A 23,268-nucleotide genomic window follows, 5' to 3' on the forward strand; every position below is an offset into this window, starting at 1 on the left:
GCCAGAGCCTCCCAATGACAATGCAAGTGACAGCAGACATCTGATAGTTGAAGGCCTTTCCCAAACCTTGGAAAGACACAGAGGATGCAGAGCCCACAGTGATATGAGAGATCTTTAAGCCAGAGAGGTAACTCAGTAAGAAAGGGCTGGGAAAGAACCTCTCTAAGAGAAGCACAAAATAGCTTGTTTTTTTGTTTTTTTGTTTTTTACTTTCATCTTGCACCCCTAAAATTGCTCTCTTCACTTCTGTCTCTCAGAGTAGCATCAAGATGAATGCAGAGGGAAAGAAAAGAATGCCCTTTAGAAGTTACCATTTTATGCTTACATGCAGTATGGGAGAAAATATTGAAAAACAAATTAACATTCTGACAGAATAAGTAGAGAGAATATTTAACATAAATCAGTATATTCAAAATAAACTCTGTTTATCTAAATAAAAGCAAAGATAATTTTAATTACTCCTTGCAAATATAGAGTAACCTGCATTTTTTTCAATGAGAAATGTGCAAGAAAATACAATGACTTGATTTTTCCAGTACTGTGATCTTTATGTTTAAAACAATTTATTTCAAGACTGTGGTAGATAAGGAGTGAAAAGGCTGGACTATATATGGGTTTCCAGCCTAAGGTGGCAGTTGTTCTTCCCTGCCCTAGCTGAAGGTGAGGATTTCAGGCAGGTACTTTCTAAGTTGTGATTGCATGTTTCTAGCTAGTCCAGGCTGCACTGCTAACACAGGTTCCTTCAGCACTGCCAGAGATTTGGTGACTCTGCCCCTGGGAAAAGTCTACCTGCAGCCAGGAATGGACAACCACCTGCCATCTGCAAAAGCTGCTTTCTCTGAAACAGAGCAACCCAATGCCCCCTGCAACATCCATCATAGCCTATCTACTACAGTAGTAACTTTTGGCTATGTTTCCCAAGAAGTCCTCTGCATTTGTTTCTGTTTCTGAAGATCAAACAGTATGGAGTGTAAAATAAGAGCTAACTATGTCAGAGACCAAAGGAGCAGGTAGGACATTCATGGAAGAAAAAGCATACATTTTATCTGCAAAAATACACTCTTCAACACAAGGTAAGTTAAATGATTGCAGCATGAGAGAAGAGCATTCCTGGGCTCCCACAGCACCTTGTAATGAAGTTCCCAAGAGCAGCACCATGAATGATGGTGTGGGAGACTACACAATGCCCACAGACATCTCAACATGCCTTCTGGTGGTGCTGCCTGTTGCTGCTGCATACAGGTACCGTGCCAGCAAAAGCACCTCTGTGGGCACCCAGTGAAGTGAAATCATGATGCTGGCAGCTGTGTCCCAGTGGAAATGCTGTTATTAAAACTTCCTAGTGTGGACATGGCGTTGGTCCACCCTACTACTTTAATCTGGTAAATATGAATTGAAGGAAAACACTGTCAGCTATTGGCAGTCTGCAGACTTATGGCAGTCAACAAATATTATCAGTGACAGGTCATTTCCCTAATAGAGCTGGTCTTAAGACACTGACAGAAAAGTCTTGATGCTATTTAAGAAGCTGCTAGATAACTTGATCACTTTTTCTTGGGACCCCTGTAAGTGGCAAGCTTTTCTAGTGCTTTAGGTGTTAAATGTGTGTTGCTTGCTCAAAGTGTTGGCAGGAAATATGTACACAAAGGAATGCCTTTTCAGTGCCTGATCCCAGTAAACACCTGATTTGAATGGTATGAAAATGAACAAATGTTCACAGCCACAAGCATTACTGCTAACTTAAGTATACCACTAGCCAGGTCCACACAGAAAGATGCAAAATTAAGATTAAGTATTAATTAATGAAAAGGGTTCCCACAACAAGTGTTTTCTCTTTAACAATGCAAGATAAATTAACCCATTTAGAGTCATTTCAAAAAGATTCAGATATTCCAAAACCAAAAAAAAAAAAAACAAACAAATAAAAAAACCCACCACAAAACCACAAAGATTTGTGGCTGCTGTTCCTCTGTGTGTCTTACATAGCTCAAGCTGCATCATAATTTAAAGATGCATTCATCCTGACTATGAGCCTTGGACTGGATTATACCCACAAAGATCAATCAATTACAGCCACAGAGAAGGAGGGGTCAAGTTTTCGTTTCTGGAGTCTCATCAGAAACTAATTTAACAAACCATAAGTAATTTCCATGAGAATACCTCTGCAAAGATATTTTCTTTATGAGAAGCTAAACTCACATGAATTCTCATAATATATAGGATCAAATTAGGTGGATAGGATAGAAGAAGTAGATTCTGAATAAGGTTCCTTTAAAAAATCTCAGAAAAGTATCACTTAAAAAGTTTCAGAATCCAAAGCTTAATTTTTTATTTTTATTTTCTATGGAGCCAGAAACCTATAATTTCATGGAACATTTTTAAAACAAGAATAATCACACTTCCCTTTGCAAATTATCAACAATGGTATAATTTACGAGCTTGGATTTAGTACTACCAAATCAGCACTCTGTCAATTTCTACCCCCAAAACACCCCTCCTCTTACCACTGCCACCATGAATTTGGAGGTCTGAGAATCAGACCATACAAGAATAACAGTGTGAAGATTTCATTTCATAGCTCAGAGCCAATTAAAACTACATACTTATTAATTTGCAAGATTGGCTTTTTTAATTACTGTATTTAACTTTCTAGTTCTTCTAGGAACATTTATGCTGTCCTTGTGAATGAGGAATTTGGTAATGCACAGAAGGAAGAATCTGAAATACTTTTTGCACTTCGGAGCATCCCTTCCATATATTCCTCCCTTTTTCCTACCCTAGGGAGCACATACTTCTCTACGTGATTTTCTGGACAGAAATTTGTGCATGTGCTGTACTGATCCTTATGTGGTAAGCCCAGCAAATGTAAAACATGCCTCCTGTGCTCTAATAAACCTGCCCAGCTCATCTGGAAATCTGAAGATTCCAGCATGCATAGGACTTAAGCAGCTACTGTGCATTAAGGGAGAGAGCAGAAGTCAAAATTACAGTACAAGATAAACCTGTCTCCAAAGTAGGTCCAGTGGATGGACCATCTGCACTGAAGGTCTCTGAATCATTCTCCAGATGTTCTGCAGATAGATCAGAGATACAGAAAGCACCCAAGTATAGGAGGCACCCAGAGAGCTGGAGAATTTAGACCACCTACTCAATATACTTGGGTAGAAGAAGCAAACAAGTCTAGGGAAGCACCTGGTACACCAATCCAGTCTTGTAATTTGGAGACCTGTTCAATCAATTTCTTTTGGGACAACTTACCTTAAATACTTAGAAAAGTAAACACTTAGAACACATAGTGGTTTTGTGATAAAGATCCTTCACAAATAAATATTGTACTGAGACACCACACTGTTTACTAAGATTCTTTTTCTCTACTTAACAGCTTAGAAAACCAGAAGGAAAATTAACAAGCCATCAGATAATTACTAACTGAGTCAATTAAAATATCAGAGTTAACTTACAGTTAATTTATAGACCACTGATAAAAATGTTAAAATGGTCCTTTGCTAAAAGCCTCCCAGTTGCTATTCCCAAAGCTGACTACAATATAAATAAGGAATGTCTTGTGGTTGTAATTTTTGAGCATTCTTTGATCTCTGAGTTGTTCATGACAAACATTTAGTAGCCTTGTTGCCTCGTCCTTGCAATGATGGGGACTTGGACTGATCATTAGTTGAGAAAGGTGAACATACTGGAAACTTTCATAGTTATCTGTGATTAAGAAATGGTGAAATCCCTGAAGCAATGAAGTAGGGTCTGGATTGGGATTTAAGGTTCTTCCTGCCATGGAGTCTTTACATCATATCCTCAATTTTCACAACAGATTCTTTGTTTCAGAGGACTACAGTTTCCCAAGTTCCGTCTCATCTTGAAGAACAGAACTAGAAACAGTGCATCTGCTTTGTTGCTTACTCTGTTTATGCCAATTCATCAGTGAATGTTCTCTCCTTCACAATGTAAACTCGATCATCATTCCAATTTTTGAAAAAAATATTCAGCTCTCTCAAAATAAAAAGTATAAACTCAGAAGTAAAACTAGAGAGTAGAAGGAGTCTGATGAGAAAGAAAATATCTTCATTAAAATAGGTATAAAAATAACATTAACAGTTTTCCATCCACTGTAATTTGTGTATGGTCCTACCTGGTAGTATATTACACATATTAAGAATTCTGAATACATATGCCATACATACAATAGAGATCCTCTCAATTGTTGGTCACTATGCATCACCTCCTCTTTTGCATTCCTTATTTATCAAATACAACTCTGTTTTTCATTGTAATGACCATTCATGTCTCAGTTGTTCTTTTACATTCTTCTTTTCTTCCAGTACTGAGCTTTAGCTGCTATCCAATGACAATGCTATTGGCTTTAACAGACTACATGTCCCTTAGAAATCTCCCACACTGTGCCTAATGGTTGGGGAACTCCCACACTGGAACAATTTATAAAATCCTTTCATTTTTCCTGTATAAATCCTCTATTCTCTACCTGCCTGTTGAATCTATCTACTGCCTATCATTACCTTAGATAGAAAATCCTTTGGGAAAGGATTTACTTATTACATGTGTAGGGCACCTAGCTCTGTATTATTTCATTGGGGGTGGAAGTGGGGGTAACCCACAAAAATAAATGGTATTTAAGTAAAGCATCTCTCAAGTCACAGGTATGAAAGTATTTAGGTGGAAATTTCATGGTATCGGAGTATAAGACATTATTTAAAATATAGTTAGAATCTCATTGCAAAACCTTTTGTACATTTCCCAATCAAATTTTAATTTCCAACTTATAAAGAAAATCATGCACTTGAGAAGCTATAGTAACATCATTTGCTTGCTTCAGGGCAAATCGCAGTGTGAAATGGACGATGTAATGCATTCTGTCCAACAGTTAAAAACACGTCTTCACAGCTACTACAATACTCCATAAAAATGTAAACATCCTGCCCTGTCTTGAGGTTTGAGATATATTTTCACTCATAATTTCCCAAATGTTTTATATTTAGCTGAAACATGAATAGCTATTGCACAATTAGCCAGGTATTACAGAGTTAGATATATTAATATGAAAATCTCAAGTATTTAACTGAAACAATAAAAATAGGATTATCACATTTATGGCACAAATGTGTTTATTGTTGTATTTATAATCATAATATGAAAGTTTATAATGCAGCATTTAAGTTCACTGATATAGATCTATTAGAAAATTGATACGCGATACAAGAGTAATGAACAGGAATAATACCCTCCTTAAAACTAAATGAAGGTTAATGAATTCAAGATGTCTACAAGTAGAAATCGCTTGTAGAAGTGAATTACTAGAAGAAGTCAAACACCTATAGAGAATTATTTTTTTCTTGATTGTGGTAGGTCTTTTTCATGGACAAAATAATTTTTACCCCTTCCCTTCAAAAAAAATCTGTTTAAAATCTTTCCAGATTATTTTGTGGATTCTGTTATTCTCATATGATAGATATGAAATTTAGAATACTTTACAAAATCATCCATAATCCTAGGCAAGCAATATTACAGCAGGCTGTTTTTCTGTCTTTTTCTATACCTGAGTAAATATCATGTGTAGGCCCTGGGGAGTGTCCCATGGTGTTATCCGTAATATCATGTGGTGATGGGGCTGGCTGGAGGGGCTGGATTGTGAGGCAGTCGTTCAGGATGTCCTGGCCAAGGTCCGAGCTTGATCGCAACTGAAACACAAGAGATAAACAAACAAAAAAAGGAAACAAAACACAAAATACCCTAAGACACTGAAAAAATGTAATGAAGAAATGTTGAGGAGTTAGATAAAGGAATTGACCATATGAAGAATCCTTCTCTTTTACATCATGGTAAATATCTTTCCACTACAGTAGGTATTTCTCAAATCTGGGGAAGGAAACTTCTTCATGCTTAATAAAACTGGACTCAGGAAAAGGGCTACTTGTACAGGTAGGACCTTGGACAGATGAACTTACATGTGCTCTCTTGCCATACACTGCAAAAAATAGAATTGCCCAATTCATGGATAATGGAGACTTATCAAATGTCTGCAATTTCTTATATCAGCAGAGTAGTACTATAAAAAATACAGACATTTTCCTGCTGGTTTGGTGTCCTTAACTAGCTCACTGAAGGATGAGAAAAGCATCTCTGGCAGTGGCAGTGAAAATAAGGGACTGTGAATGAGCAGCGAGCAGTGATATGACTCAGGATGATCAGGATGGAAGTAGCACCACCTTATATGGACCAAAGCTGTCACGAGACCAAGTTGTTAACCTGACTAGAATCACATTTGTTTTATAACATGGCTGAGCCGATCTGAAAATGAGTACTGTCAAAAGGGGCAGTTGACCAGCTCACACAGTGCCACACATCCCAGTCACTTGCACAGTACTTTAGCCACAACGAACAAGTCCGTTTATCTTTCCGGTCTGGCAAAAAAGTCATTCTGCAAGCAATTAACAAATAAATTAACAGGCAGAGTTTTCCTTTGAATAAAAATGGATGAATGGGCTCACCCTTAGGCTACAATACTATTTAAAACAAAAGAAAAAAGGAGACGTGCTGCAGTGGTCTGCTGTGGAGCTGTTCTAGCTGTTATGCAAAACTGCAGCCTGAAGTTTCTGGCAGATGGATGCTGCTGCAGGCTGCTGGCACTGATGCATGTCTCAACACCCTGCCTCATGTTAAAGTCACATATATAAAAATTTTGCCTGTTCCTTACAGCTGTCTCAGTTCATAAGCTAGTGTATACATTTAGAAGTATGAAAAAGCAGGATCTGTGAATATATGCAAGTGGGGCACTGCAGTGCATGAGATGCAGATAGATATCTTGTCTTGCCACCCATGATGATGAACAGAGAATTCTTAGCAAAGCAGCATGATGGACAGAAACCCCACTTAGTGCTGGAGGACTTCGTGTACTCATGCATCAGACTCCCAAGATAAAACTCTACAGATAAAACAGGATATTTCTTCCCTTTGGTGCCATGAAAATTGAGCAGGTAAAAATAACTGGAATTTTGTGCAGCAGGCAGGCTATGACTTGGTTGCCATCACGGAAACGTGGTGGGACCACTCTCATGACTGGAGTGCTGCAATGTCTGGCTATAGGCTCTTCAGAAGGGACAGGCAGGGGTGGTGGTGTGGCTCTCTGTATTAGAGAGTGTTTTGATGTTGTGGAACTTGAGGCTGGGAATGATAAGGTTGAGTCTCTGTGGGTTAGGATCAGCGGGAAGGCCAACAAGGCAAGCATCCTGGTGGGGGTCTGTTATAGACCGCTGAACCAGGATGAGGAGACGGATGAGGAGTTTTACAGGCAGCTGGCAGAAGTTGCAAAATCATCAGCGCTTGTTCTCGTGGGGGACTTCAACTTCCTAGACATATCCTGGAAGCACAACACAGCCCAGAGAAAGCAGTGTAGGAGGTTTCTGGAGAGCGTGGAAGATAGCTTCCTGACGCAGCTGGTTAGAGAGCCTACCAGGGGAGGTGCCCCACTAGACCTTCTGTTCACAGTGACGGACTGGTGGGAGATGTGGTCGGGAGCTGTCTTGGGCAGAGTGACCACGAAATGGTAGAGTTCTCTATTCTTGGCGAAGCCAGGAAGGGGACCAGTAAAACTGCTTAGACTTCCGGAGGGCAGACTTTGAGCTGTTCAGGACACTGGTTGGCAGAGTCCCTCGGGAGGTGGTTCTGAAGGGCAGAGGAGTCCAGGAAGGCTGGGCACTCTTTATGAAGGAAATCTTAATGGCTCAGGAGCGGTCTGTTCCCATGTGCCCAAAGATGAGCCGGCGTGGAAGAAGACCGGCCTGGCTGAACAGAGAGATGTGGCTCTAGTTTAGGAGAAAAAAGAGGGTTTGTAATCTTTGGAAAAGAAGGCGGGCCACCCACGAGGACTATAAGGCTGTTTTGAGGTTGTGCAGGGACAAAATTAGAAGGGCCAAAGCTCATCTGGAGCTAAATCTGGCTACTACTGTTAAAGATAACAGAAAATGTTTTTACAAATACATCAACAGCAAAAGGAGGACTAAGGAGAATCTCCATCCTTTACTGGATGCGGGGGGAAACTTAGTTACAAGGGATGAGGAAAAAACTGAGGTGCTTAATGCCTTCTTTGCCTCAGTCTTTAGCGGCAAAACCAGTTGTTCTCTGGATACCCAGTCCCCTGAGCTGGTGGAAGGGGATGGGGAGCAGAATGTGGCCCTCACTATCCATGAGGAAATAGTTGGCGACCTGCTACAGCACTTGGATGTACACAAGTTGATGGGGCCAGATGGGATCCACCTGAGGGTGCTGAGGGAACAGGTGGAGGAGCTGGCCAAGCTGCTTTCCATCATTTATCGGCAGCCCTGGCTATCAGAGGAGGTCCCAGTCGACTGGCAGCTAGCAAATGTGACGCCCATCTACAAGAAGGGTCGGAGGGTAGACCCAGGGAACTATAGGCCTGTTAGTTTGATCTCAGTGCCAGGGAAGCTCATGGAGCAGATTATCTTGAGTGTCATCACGCGACACTTACAGGGCAACCAGGCGATCAGGCCCAGTCAGCATGGGTTTATGAAGGGCAGGTCCTGCTTGACGAACCTGATCTCCTTCTATGACAGAGTGACGCGCTTAGTGGATGAGGGGAAGGCTGTGGATGTGGTCTACCTTGATTTCAGTAAGGCTTTTGACACTGTTTCCCACAACATTCTCCTCAAAAAACTGGCTGCTCATGGCTTGGACTGGTGTACGCTTCATTGGGTTAAAAACTGGCTGGATAGCCGGGCCCAAAGAGTTGTGGTGAATAGAGCCAAAACCAGTTGGAGGCCGGTCACTAGTGGAGTCCCCCAGGGCTCAGTACTGGGGCCAGTCCTCTTTAATATCTTTATTGATGATCTGGATGAGGGGATTGAGTGCACCCTCAGTAAGTTTGCAGACGACACCAAGTTAGGTGCATGTGTCGATCTGCTCGAAGGTAGGAAGGCTCTGCAGGAGGATCTGGATAGGCTGGACCAATGGGCTGAGGTCAGCTGTATGAAGTTCAACAAGGCCAATTGTTTGGTCCTGCACCTGGTGCGTAACAACCCCAAGCAGCGCTACAGGCTGGGAGATGAGTGGCTGGAAAGCTGCCTGGCAGAGAAGGACCTGGGAGTACTGGTTCATAGTCAGCTGAATATGAGCCAGCAGTGTGCTCAGGTGGCCAAGAAGGCCAACAGCATCCTAGCTTGTATAAGAAGCAGTGTGGCCAGCAGGTCTAGGGAAGTGATTGTCCCCCTGTACTCGGCTCTGGTGAGGCCGCACCTCGAGTACTGTGTTCAGTTTTGAGCTCCTTGCTACAAGAAGGACATTGAGGTGCTCGAGAGAGTCCAGAGGAGGGTGCTGAGGCTAGTGAGGGGTCTGGAGAACAAGTCTTATGAGGAGCGGCTGAGGGAGCTGGGGTTGTTCAGCCTGGAGAAGAGGAGGCTCAGGGGCGACCTTATCACTCTCTACAGGTACCTTAAAGGAGGCTGTAGCGAGGTAGGGGTTGGTCTATTCTCCCACGTGCCTGCTGGCGGGACAAGGGGGAATGGGCTAAAGTTGTGCCAGGGGAGGTTTAGGTTGGATGTTAGGAAGAACTTCTTTACTGAAAGGGTTGTTAGGCATTGGAATAGGCTGTCCAGGGAAGTGGAGGTCTTTAAGAGACATTTAGATGTTGAGCTTAGTGATATGGTTTAGTGGAGGACTTGTTAGTGTTAGGTCAGAGGTTGGACTGGGTGATCTTGGAGGTCTTTTCCAACCTAGATGATTCTGTGATTCTGTGAATGTAACTCAGCACCTGTAGCAAACTCCTAAGGGGAGGAAGGAAAACAACAAGAGGAATTTCTGTCCATCCTACATTTAGAAATGAAGAAACAAGAGTAAAAGGGAATGATTCTCAATGCAGAAAGACCCATTACTATGCTACAAGATGCTGATACTCATTCAAATGACTTCTGATGACATGCAGAAGCATAAAACTGTTGCAAGAGAATGGAAAGTTGTTCTTACACATCATAAGCACCAGAGGTGTGGGGACTGTAACACAGAGATTATATGCATATGTGCATGCTGCATGTTCTTCTTTCTGTTAAAAATGGTGTGAGTCATCATTAAACTTGAAGGTAAATTAACTTTGTGAGGTATATTTGTTATGTTGGAACTAATCTAAATTATACTGGGCAGCAGGGGTGGAAGAATGGTGATGGAAGGGAGGAGAGAAAGGGAGAAAGAGAGAAAGGGAGAAGGAGAGAAAGGGAGAAAGCTGCTGAACACTTCATTTATTATCCATACTTACAATCCACTGTACATCCAAATGTTTCTTCTAGAATAGCATTTAGGGTTTTCTGATGTCAATTGTCCATTATTTATTATGTTATTACTGCTCATATGAGTAACATGGCTTTTTCATGAAATGTGGTGCATATGAAATTAAATGACAAATATATCCAGATCCAAATTCTTATTAATAATATTTTTCATAGGCTTTACACAACTTTAAATTTCTATGCAATCTAGTATGAAGACGTATGAAAATATCTGACTTTATTAAAAATCAGGATTCTATCACACAGAATACAAATTTACAGAGGTCACCTGTGTGAAGTTGCTTGTTTACCTCATTTTTTTCTGTGAGCAAGAAAATGATAAATTTTTAAATGATTGGATAGCACTCATGGATGAAGCAGTGAGCAGAGCAAGGAAATGTGAGCTGAGTACTCATACACTAGTTAGAAGCATTACATAGCAGTGACAGCCAACTGGGTGTAAGTGTATTACATGCATTTTCCTATTTTGCAATGTTCAGGAAATTTGCTTTGCATTTGCAAACTCTTTGACACTGGGAATAAATCTATCACGATAACCTGCGGTGACATAATTTTTCTGGCTTGCCCAACAATCAATGTTAATGCTTATAAAAGCAAACAAAAACCAGGATCAACAACAAAACCAAACAAAACCAATGAAACAAACACTAGGAGACAGCTGTAATCTGACTTTTGAAGAGTATTACACTGATTTGTACAACTGCAAACACATACTGATTACTCAAATTGCCACTTAATGTACTACCATAAGTCTTATAACCCTCACTGGATAAAAGCTGCTGGGAATAACTTCACCTTCCTTCACTGCACGTGGTATGTATGTGCATTGCTATTGAGGAGTAATTACTTTTGCAGCATCAGAAAGGGTAGGGAGCAAGGGGTAGAGGAGCTCTTCTCTACTCTCCTGCTTAGCAGAGCAGGACCATAAATGCGTAAGTATTGCTTTACCAGAATCACAGCTGCTTCCCAAACTAGACACAACTTCTGGGAAAATCCATTCCACACCATTACTATTTTCTCTTGAGAGAAACAGTGACAATGCTGTGAATGCTGGCTCCTCCTTCCTCTGTCATCTAAAGCTCAGCATCTGATCAATGTTTTTGTAGATATTTCCCCTGTAAGAATCAGCCTGTTCCATTAGACACAAGGGTTGATCTGCTTGAGGGTAGGAGAGCTCTAGAGGGATCTGGATAGGCTGGATCAATGGCCACGGCCAACTGTATGAGGTTCAACAAGGCCAAGTGCTTGGTCCTGCATCTGGGGCGCAACAACCCCATGCAGCACTACAGGATAGGGAAAGAGTGTCTGGAAAGCTGCCTTGCAGAAATGGCCCTGGGGGGTATCGGTCGATAGCTGGCTGGATATGAGCCAGCAGTGTGCTCAGGTGGCCAAGAAGGCCAGCAGCATCCTGGCTTATATCAGAAATAGTGTGGCCAGCAGGACTAGGGAAGTGATTGTCCCCCTGTACTTGGCTCTGGTGAGGCCGCACCTCGAGTACTGTGTTTAGTTTTGGGCCTCTCACTACAAGAAGGACAGCGAGGTGCTAGAGCATGTCCAGAGAAGGGCTATGTAGCTGGTGAAGGGCCTAGAACACAAGTCCTCTGAGGAGCGGCTGAGGGAACTGGGGTTGTTTAGTCTGGAGAAGAGGAGGCTCAGGGGAGACCTTATCATATGCTGCAATTACCTCAAACAAGGCTATAGCAGGATGGGTATCGGTCTCTTCTCCCTAGCACCAAGTGATAAGAAAAGAGGAAATGGCCTTAAGTTGTGCCAGGGGAGGTTTAGGTTGGATATTATGAAAAAAGTCTTTATTGAAAGGATTGTAAAGCATTGGAACAGGCTGCCCAGGAAAGCAGTTGAGTCACCATCCCTGGAGGTCTTCAAAAACATGTAGATTAGAGCTTAGTGACATGGTTTAATGGTGGACTTGGCAGCGCTAGGTTAAAGGTTGGACTAGATGATCTTAGAGATCTTTTCCAACCTGAATGTTTCGATGATTAACAGAGCTGACATAAGCTGTAGCTTTTTGGGGAGCAACACAGATGGCAAAAAAACCAGAGTCTCATTCAACTGCAACTGATCAAGGCATTTTTTTTTTTCTACAAAAACGTTCAGGTTAAAAAAAAAGTCTCTGTCAAATAATTTTGCCTATTTTTATAGAAACTTTTAACAAAAAGCTTTAATTGAAATAAGTGCTTTACATTTTGTCAAGGGCAGGGAAATCTGAGTTTTCAGACTTACTTGAAGAAACATAGAACAATGAAAAGACAGATAATCTCAAAAACAAGCAAAGAAACTGACCATCCAATGCAGCCATAAAAATTTATCTTCAGTTAAAAAAACTATAAAGGTGAAAAGATAGTTGATCAGATCTAACTGCTGCAGTCTGTTTCTTGCCGTCTTCCAAAGACAATGCATGTCATTTGCAGCTAGACGGTAGAGTTATTAACTGGCTGTAAAAGACAGTGGATGCTCTCCTTGACTTCTGTATAAATTATATCCCAGCACAAAAATCCTGTCATCATGGCTGCAATACATTTCCCTCTTGATCACTCAGCTGAGCACCAGTACAATCACACCAGAACTGAAAACTTGCCAATCTGTTTGGGAGAACTCTAACATTACAAAGTTATCTTGCTGAATGATGAAATCAGTAACTGAAAATTTTGCCATGCAGAGCACAGAGATTTTCAGCGTGCTGCAGCGTAGCCCAAAGTTAACAATCAACTGCTCAGCCCACTTTTAAGTTCCCTGTGTGAAATGTTTGTTCTAAATGATAATTTTTCAATTTTAATAGCTCAGTTGCATGGAAGACTTGACAGGTTTTATATTTGGAAATCTGAGCCTTTCCCATTATCACAATGTGGTGATTTTTTCTAATACACAAAACAAACCACTGTCAGTCATAATTTACAATTGTTTTATGCCTGCAACAATCAACTAATGTTCATCAGTTTCAGAAAACTGGATTGAAATTCTAATGTTATATTAGCATTTTTAGGTATAACTAAATAATTACCCAAGATTAAATGATACAAGCAGAAGTAATTAGAAGGGAGTAAGATTTCTACATTCTTCAGTTTTCAATGTCATTATATTTGAGTCCAAGAACAGAGACATGCTGTTGGTTTGATGTATGACATATTTCCAAAGAAAATGTTTCCTTAAAAGAAAGGATCGCTTGTTTTATATTTTTCTAAACAGTCTGTGTTTTATCTAATATCTGCATGCTTTTGTACAACCTGGCTCATTTCTCCAGCATTACTCCTGTTCAACAGAAATCTGATGCCATCAAGGAAAACATCTGTTTATGAACATTGTTGGTTAGAAGAGATGTAGTTTTGAATTTTTCAGACATGATTAGTTTGTTTCCAAACCACATTAGATAGGATCTCACTAACATCAAAGCCTGCCCATATGTACTCACATTAACTCCAGTAAATCTTCAGCAAAGACTGGGCTCCTCTAGTCACTCAAACATGCCAGTTATATCATCAAATCAGAGAAGTTTAAATTTTATTTTTGGGAAAGCGGGCTTAATGGACTCTAGTAATGCTGTCCACATAGTACTGCATTTCCATACTTAAGGGAGACATTGGTTACAGTCTATTCTTTCAGTGCAGGTTAGATCTGTGTCTTCTCTATTTATAAAACAAAAACAACAACAAAAAAACCCACACGCAACTCTGAATATTGCTGTGTTTCACTGAGTGGAATTGCTCCACACAAAGTGTGTTAAAGTTTTATAAATGTGTTTTTGCTTTCACTATACAGCTAAGGAGGAATCTTTGTTATTCAGCTGTTTGTGTATTAAGTTTACTACGCTGTATTTGTGAAGCAGGGAACAAGCCAGTAGTCTTCCATGTGTTTTTGTTGTTCATATGTTAAGTTGGCATTTGAAGAGAAAAGTATGACCTGTCTACATCAAGCTACATATTTTACTAACTTTTTTAAGGGAGTAGCCAGAAATTAATATTTTCTTGCACATTCAGAGCCACATTATGTCCTGTTAGTATCATGACAGTGACAGCACACAGATGTGACCACTGGAAAAGTGCAAGTTCAATATGAAGCCATGCAATGTGAGAGTGTTAACACATATTATAGGTCTCCTTGCTAGACCATCTATTTATTCACACAGATCAGCTTCAAGGTCCAATGCTTTCTTGTACAGTTCTAAAACTTGTTGACAGTACAAGTACAAGATAGACAGTACAAGTTCATACTTAATAAGTGTGCTAGTTCTTGCATCTGGAAGCTACAGACACCTTGGAACAAAGAGGCACTGTAGACAGAAGGGATTCCTCAATAACTGTTTCCAGTGAATTATCTGGGCAGGATTTCTAGAAAGCTATAATATAATTCTGCTAATTGTCTACCACTGCTTTCCAATATGTATGCACAATATTTTTATCTGCTCTTGCATTCTGTTTCAATTAAATCATATGCCAGGAAAACAGAATAAAACTGAAATTAAGCTAGCCTATATGGACAGTGTAACTGTTAGGTTCCATATGAGAAATAGTTACTTTTGCTCCACTCAAAGTTTTACTGCAAACATTTGACTTCAGAGACAATAATAGCTTTTATCTTTGTTGCCTACCTTAAATCAAGAAAACATATCACAAATGTTTTTCAGCCTCTTTTATTAAAAATCAGAAGTTCTGGAACCTACACAGCTAGTTAACTTTGGGAAACTTTAAGCAACAAGAAATTCTATTTTAGAAACACTAAAGTCTTCTAAGAAGCTAACACTGTTATGTTAACATGGATGACACCACAATGAATTTTACCCTTGTTATACATAGGACAAGAACTTATCTTTTGATTGGTATTCGGAAAATAGTTTGACTTATTTCCTTATTAAATTGATATAGACCAAAACCACCATTCTAAGGAATAAAACTCTAAATAGAACAGATCCTAAAGGAAACTTGAAATAAATAAATAAATAAATAAATAAACAAACATCAAACCAGCAATCTTACTTTAAGGAAAGTAAGTACAGTTTAAATGAGAAATATTGTAAGTGGCCATTTTCTGAAATAAACAAAAAAGGTTGCTTGGTCATAATTCTGTTGAATACTGATGTCCTACATTTTTCAAGTTCATTTTGCCCTACGCGTTTTCAAGTACTGCCTTTTAATGTAGAAGGCTCCTAACAATGCTCCTTGTTGTGCCATCTACTGTCTTGGAAAAGTGCACATTTTCACAAATTTTGCTTTCCCTTATTTCTCCTTCTAGTCATAGGACTGGAAAGCATCCACAGAAATGCATGTGTATACACACACACACACACACACGTTACCTCTTTCCTTGTCCCATACCAGATTGTATCAAACTCGAAAAAATGCACCCACCTTATTAAAAATGCTACCTACATGATACCTATGACCGTTCCTATTTCATCCTCTTTTTCTCACTGTTATAAGAGGCTTGTAGTTGTTTTTCATGTGAACAGTACTCTAGACTTGAACTATGAAATTCAAACAGCAGGAAAAAAATCTGATCCACTTTGTGTCAGACTAATTTGGAGATATAGCTTTTCCAGGTAAATGCAGCTTGACAAGGAACCCACTTGTACTGCAGAATGATTTGCTTTCCCTTATTGAAAACAGATCTGCTTGGCAAATTTCCACTTCAGGACTGGAAAAAAGTGGAAAATAAATAAGTACCCATCCATCTGGTGCTTCAGCTAAAACAAATGCTTGTCACAGGTTACCAAAAAGTACCATGAAAATCTGTAAATAGCATATCAGCAATTATTTGTGTATACAAACAAAGATTTTTAGATTTCACATTCCCTTTAATACTCTACAACATCACTTATTGTACCACTGGCTTCAGATTTAAATATTTGATTTCGTGGAAATTGGTCATGAGTGCACCACTTCCTAAAAGGAAACACTCATCTGTGTGAAATAATACTTGATTATAGAACAAGACTAGAAATGAAAAAAAACTTTGGCAGCTTTACTGTTAAGAGATCCAAATTATTATGCCTTCAGGAATGTGATTTTCACTCTTCCAAAGAATCTTTAGGACATCTCTGTACAGTTTCATCTACTGTCTGTGAATTTGTGAGCTGTACATTTAGTATGTTTATTTGCTAGATGATGAATTTCAGAGCTCCTATAGCTTCCCATTTATTGTGGGAGGCTTTGGTTGGTTGTTTTTGTTTGTTTGTTTGGTTGGCTGGTTTGGTTAAAGTCGTTATTCAGTTTACTGTGCAGCCTCGTAAACAACCATCAGCAGATGGGGCAGAGCTCTGCAGCATGAGGAGGAAACAAACGGGAAGATTTAAGCTTTCCTCACACAAGGATTGCTAGTGAAGCCAGTATCTTGCCCACCCATTGCTTCAGTAGTAGATAGGACTCCAAAACTGGTACCTGCCAGTGCAGGGCAGCTGCCAGGACCCATCTCCAGCAGCACAAAATCTGCACAGAAGGGACGGACATTCCAGCCTGGAAGGACAGTCAGTGAGGATGCTCTTAAAGACCTAAAGGGTGTTTGGGCTGCTGCTGGACTGGCTAACTGAAACCTGAATAATAACAAATGCTATGGGCGTGCATTGACAGCTGTTGCAAGAGTTTTGAGACAATCTTGATTTTTTTTGGCATGTGTATAATTTAACAAGGATGATAGCACTTCTTCTGGTGTACTTTCTAACATATCACACTGCCAGAGCTCACAGGACTATAAAATCAAGGCAGGAACCAGGTGCAGGGAGACATCATGACGTGAAACAATAAATGTTAACATCAGAGTAAACCACAAATCTGCTGACATTTGCAACTGCATGTGTCTTGATGGGATGTACCCATGACATGAGAGGCCACTCTATAATCTTTACTTGATTGTGGCAACTGGGAGAAGTGCCTGAAAACTACAGGAAAGCAAATGTCACTCCTACCTTCAAGAAGGGCAAGGAGGGCCCTGAGAACTACAGGCTGGTCAGCCTCACCTCAGTCTCTGGGAAGGTGGTGGAACAGCTAATCCTGAAAACCATTGCACAAGAAAGGTGATCTTTCCCTCTATTCGACATTGATGAGGTCACACCTGGAGTACCAATAATGTTTCCATTTCTGGCCACCCCCGTACAAGACAAACATAGGCATACAGGAGAGAGTCCAGTGGAGGGCCACCAAGATGCTGAAGGGACTGAAGCACCTCTCCCGTTACTCTGAGAGAGTGGGGATTCTTCAGCCTGTAGAAGAGAATGCTCAGGGGGATATTATCAATGTGTATGAACACCTCAAGGGAGGGTGCAAACAGGGCTGAGCCAGGCTTATTTTCAGTGGTGCCCAGTGGTAGGAGAAGAGACAATGGGCACAAACTGGAACACAAAAGGTTCCGTTTGAACATCAGGAAGCACGTCTTTACTGTGTGGGTGATGGAGCACTCTAACAGGTTGCCCAGAGACATTGTGGAGTCTTCCTCCTTGGAGAACTGCAAAAGCTGCCTTGATATGGCTGGAGGGAAGCTGCTCTAGCTATCCCTGCTTGAGCAGGGGGGTTCGACCACGTGACCTCCACAGGTCCCTTCCAACCTTAACCATTCTGTCATTCTTTTATTTGGTGACTGTAACAACTGCCAGTTGCAAGAGCACCGTGAGGAACATTTGGGTGTTTTCCACGTTTCCTGCTCCCTGAAGAGCAGAGCTCCACACACCACTGGCAAAGCCCATCCCCAGGACAGATCCTCCTTGCAAGTTCTGCCTTGCTTATCCTACTGCAGCACCTGGGGCAATGGCCACAGCCAGCCCTCCTTGCTTTCAAGGTCTGTTTTCCTGGTTCTCACCACGCTCAAAAGAACCGATCACTTGTGTTATCAAAAGTTTTCCAACAAATTGTGCAGTTAAATTCCTTAAACACTGCTGACCATTCCTAATCCTTTTTTTGCCAGCACCCCTTTCAGCAAAAATTGCTGCACTCTATGGTGCCTGATTTATATTTCATTTTGAAAACAGGAAGTAAAGGGATTAAAGTTGAGGATTAAAACACTTACTCTTTACTGCATTTTTTTTTTTTCTGCAGAATAGTTTGTTAGTTGCCATGGGCACTGCTCACTGACCCTTAGCCCATGAATGCAGTTCTTTTTGCATTAATGACATCTTTTAAATGGACTTCATAGAGAACAAATAAGGGAAAATATCCTTATGTTCAACTGCTCTGAAAGAAAGAAAATACATTTGCTTCTCTTTCTCTCCATTCTCTCTCTTTTGCACTTTTAACAGTGAAATTTGAACTTAAAATTTGAACAAGGGCAACTGAAACTTGAAAGGTGCAGAAGTGCACTGGGCTCATACTGTAGGTCCTGGACAGAAGCTGTTTGCTCTCCAGAAGGCAGGTGTTCACAAACAGAGCAGTTTCACCAGATTAATATAGTCACATAATAGACAAAGTTGTTGGTAACTGGCTTAATGCCCTAATAGCCTGCTGAAATACCAATGATGTATCTTCTAACCCTCCTTAGCTACCTCTTTCCTTATCAATTAATCATTCTGAATAAGAGAAAAGAAAAAAGAAGTGAATTTATTTTCTGTAAGAATTCATTAAGCGGTGTTTCTTGGTTCAAAAAAAAAGTTTAAATATTGACAAATAAAAGGAAATGGAATGAAAGGAAATGTGTTGCAAAATGAAATAAAACAAAGATACTAGCAAAAGAAAAATCACAATACATTGTTTTCTATTTGTGTTTGCCACTAAATCTGACTGCTGGCATGAATTTTTTTTTATTCCAAGACTTTAAAACAAATCATTAGTTTCAATGATGTGTAGTAAAGTGCAGTAAAATCAACATGTAGTCACAATAAAAAAAAGCCTGCTTCTACTGTAAAACAATTTAAACAATGAACAGGCAAGTAGCATGCAGCACTGTAGTAAGCAGGAACACTGTACTTTTTTTCTGAGGGACTGAAGCATTTGCTGTAAGATGTACAGGTTTATATGTGTTATACCAAAAAGGCTCTAAGAGAGAATAGAAGAGGTGAACTGCTAGAAAGGGATATAAAATGACCAAGCCTCAGAAAAATTATGTCATTGAGACATGCCCATGAAGGTGGAGATTTTATACTCCCTTTTCACCAACGTGAGGCTTGCACAGTGGCAGAACAACAACACCTGCAGGATCATCACTAGCTGTGCATAGGTGCCTCTGTAAAGCACTCCCATTTCAGATGGGACCTCGGTCAGGCCACTCTGCAAGGCAGTTCCAGCAATTGCTTTGGCCAGATGATCTATGTCTCTATTTCCTTACTTCCAACACGCTGCACACCTAGAGTGGACTTATCTACTCTGCTAGCCTCTACTACAACCCAAATTAGGAGTGGATACAGCTGAGGTATAATACAGCCTGCCTCTTCATCTGAGAAGTGCAGTGTAGAACCTTTTTTCTTTATTGTAAGTAGGAAAAGAATTCTGAATTTTTCCAGCTATTACTAGCTGATCTATTTTTGAGAGAGCGATAAATGAAAAATGCAAGAAATCATGCATGAACAGTAGCAGGATTAAGGAAACCCTGATTGCCTGTTCCCTTTCTCAGCATAACACCTGACAAGATCTCCTTCCTACTAGATATCATGGGAGGAAATCTTGTAGAAAACCTTCATTGAGAGAATATTTTGACAGCTCTCTAAAACCTACAGTTCAACCAGCATTACACAACTGACCAATACGTGTCAAAAAGGAATTTTATCAGGTAGAAATGAACCAAGCTGGAAGTGCAAGTCTGTGCACAGATCTCTGTCTCTTGTGCAATTCAAAAAAAATCTCCACCAAGAATAAACAACTTTCACAAATGTCCTTTGGCCTGCCTTTCACAAAGTTATGAATTTGTGATATTCACTTTCTGGCAGAGACAATGCAAAATTCTATCATGGAGAAAGTCCAGAAAATATACGCATGAGGAACTGTTCTGTTAGAATAAGACTAAGTAAATATCAAATAAATAAATAAGGAGAAAAATATATAGTTGAATGACACTGCATGCTTTAGCTGCACAGCTCCTCTGTATGGTACTGAAAAACCCAGTAGAAGACCAAGGAGTATCACTTATCATGCTATGGATCTGCTGAGGTATTAACCTATCTGGTGAGCCGAATCTATGCATGGTGGCTGCAAGACCCCTTTGAATGAGCAGGTTTTTCCAGGAGTCACGACATCTTTCAGAGGCAATTGCCAGTTAAGCATGCACTGTATCAGAGCGTTTCTGTATAACATGTATGATCCATAACTGATTTATGAAAAAAGATCACAAACACATTCTAGGCACTGTTAAAACTGTGAAAAATTAAATAATTGATCAGGTGAAAGGTGACAGTATTTGGTAATAACTGTCTTCAGTTCAAGGCCCACAGTGAAAAGCCCAGAGAGATTTTACATTCTCTTTAGCTGGTCTTGTTTATCTGGGCTGTTCAAATTATCTATTCCATTTTTTTTTTTCCCACAAAGAGTGAAACAGTTGTATCCTTACCTATTAAAATATCTTTTAATAAAATGGAAACAATCTTTAATATATATATATATTTTGCACCACATGCTGACTTAAAGAACTTATACATGACAATTGTTGTCCACTGGTATAAATATGGATAAAATGAAAACTATAACTAAAAGCAAGAGTGTACACCGTTCAGATGCTAAGATAGATGCTATCAAACTAATCTTGTCCTTGCCAAACAGCTGTAAGAAATCAAAGCAATCCTTTTGACCTTTTTTTTTTTTTAAAAAAAAAAAAACTATCCTGTCTGTCTGCAAATGCACTTGTTTGAAGAGAAAACCTTCAAAAAGCTTTAGACATTGCAAATGCTCATGATAAGATCTACACTAAGTCAGTGGAGGGTCTGTTCCATTCAAGTGGGACATGAACTGCAATACTTAAAAGTGAATTAGGGATTTTCTTTATTTAGGAAGAGAGCTGCAGAAACAGTGAACTGTTCTTCATGGTACACTTGTACGAATAAGATAATATTCCTATACTTGTAGAACACATTTAAGACTTGTGAGGGTCTTAGCTCTCAAAACAAATAAGTCTTTGTGAACAGCATAAAAAATATTTGCCTTCTATATTGTTTTTTATTCACTGCATAGCTAATAGTACAGGCTCTGAATTTTGTTAATGATTATGCTGCAGAATTTCATTTTCACTAACTTCAGTAAAAAGACTTACCAACTAAAAGAACTATGGATATGTATTTTCAAATACAGCATCATCAGTGCACAGATGAAAGAAATTGCTGTTTGCTGAAAACACAAAGTGAAACCAGCTGAAAGTAAAGTTTGTGTCAAGTAGTTTGTTTGTGAAACCAGCTGAAAGTAAAGTTTGTGTCAAGTAGTTTGTTTGTGTAATAAAATAAAGTTTGTGTAATTTTTTTGACTAGTTAGAGATGTTACTGCGTATCTCAAGGAACAAAATTACTCAGCATTGTTGTGATAGCAGAGCAAAGCTCTATACTGTAGCCTTACTTATTAAAGCTGTTCTATAAATAAGAAATATAGGGTCCAATAGACATAATGATTCACTTCCAACTTAGTGTAGATGCTATTTATAGCAGAAACAACTGTAGCTAGAATTATAGACTGGCAAAAAAAGTATCAATGCATAAACGGTTCTCTGATTTTATGAACTCATAAAATAGTGTTAGTGTTTTGTAAGAAGAATAATACAAAGATGAGCTGAAGCAAATACCTGCCTCACTCAACCTTATGTTTTCCTACTCTCCCCTTCTGATTTTCCACAATTCAATAAAGCCAGACACTGTTTTTAAAGTATATCTGAAAGAAGAAATTAAATAGTCATTTCAACACATGAATTTCTCCTCTCTGTCTTTTCCTTTCAGAAATACTGTGTGTTTATCACTGTCATGTTTTTGGCTGGAATTTTCTTTGTAGAGGCTCCCACAATGCTGCATTTTGGATTTTTGATGAAAATAGTGGTGACAACACACCGTAACGATAACACAATGGTGTTTTAGTTGTTGCAGAGCAGTTCTTACACAGAGTCAAGGCCTTTTCTGCTTCTTGTGCTGCCCTGCCCACAAGGAGGTTGGGGGCGCACAAGAACTTGGAAGGGGACACAGCCAGGACAGCTGGCCCAGACTGACCATAAAGATAGTCCATACTGTACAGCATCATGCTCAGCAGTAAAACCTGGTGTGAAGAAGGAAGTCGTGGGGGAAGATTGGAGTGATTACATTTGTCTTCCCAAGAAACCATTATGCATGATGAGCTGTGGCTGTTTAGCAGTGGCTGAACATCTGCCAGCTGATGGGAAGTAGCAATTTGTTTTGCTTGTACATGTAGCTTTTGCATTACCTCCTAAACTGTCCTTATTTCAACCTATGAACTTTTACCATTCCAATTCTGTCCCCCATCCCACCTGGGGACAGTGAGTGAGTGGCTGTGTGGTACTTAGCTTCTGGCTGGTGTTAAATCACAACAGTCATTGATTCTGGGGAACAACCAGTTTAGGCTATTATTTTTGGAAAGAATTTCCTGAAAACTCAGCAAGCTCTTGTATTTGGTCCTGTTATGCCCTGAAAATGCACAGAAGATTGAAAAGCTGGAAAGCTGTTAGGTAATTATTGATGTGAGGGGAAAAGAAAAGGTAAATGATTCATGAAGTCCTGAATTAATATGAGGTCCAAACTAGATAAAGATTAGCAAACACACAGTATGTCAAACTTTTAAGTAGGCCTTGGCAATAAATACTAATATTCTTTCTAAAGTAACAGTTTACTTGAATTCTGCATATGGAAAAAATGAAGGAAAGAAAGAGGATGACAGAGGAGAGAATATAGAAGTATCTGGGGCAGAAGGAAGTACTGAGATGGCTCTTACCATGGCATATGCACCTCAGCTGCCTACGGATGTTCAGCTTGGTTACATACCCTAAAGAATCAAAGCCACAAAGTTGGGAGACAGAATAAGGAAGAAAATGGAAAAAGTGT

General features: G+C 39.8%; 1 protein-coding gene across 13 annotated transcripts in view; it reads right to left on the bottom strand.

Moving 5' to 3' along the window:
- Window positions 1-23,268, bottom strand: part of GLIS3 (GLIS family zinc finger 3) — a 194,867-nt gene that overhangs the window by 38,640 nt on the left and 132,959 nt on the right. For all 13 annotated transcript variants that reach the window (XM_048050969.2, XM_048050967.2, XM_066987751.1 and 10 more), the window contains one exon: window positions 5,564-5,705. In XM_048050969.2, the coding sequence (XP_047906926.1) occupies window positions 5,564-5,705 (142 nt within the window). The remainder of the gene's footprint in view (window positions 1-5,563; window positions 5,706-23,268) is intronic.

Source organism: Anser cygnoides, chromosome Z (genome assembly GCF_040182565.1).
Source record: "Anser cygnoides isolate HZ-2024a breed goose chromosome Z, Taihu_goose_T2T_genome, whole genome shotgun sequence".
Lineage (NCBI taxonomy): Eukaryota > Metazoa > Chordata > Aves > Anseriformes > Anatidae > Anser > Anser cygnoides.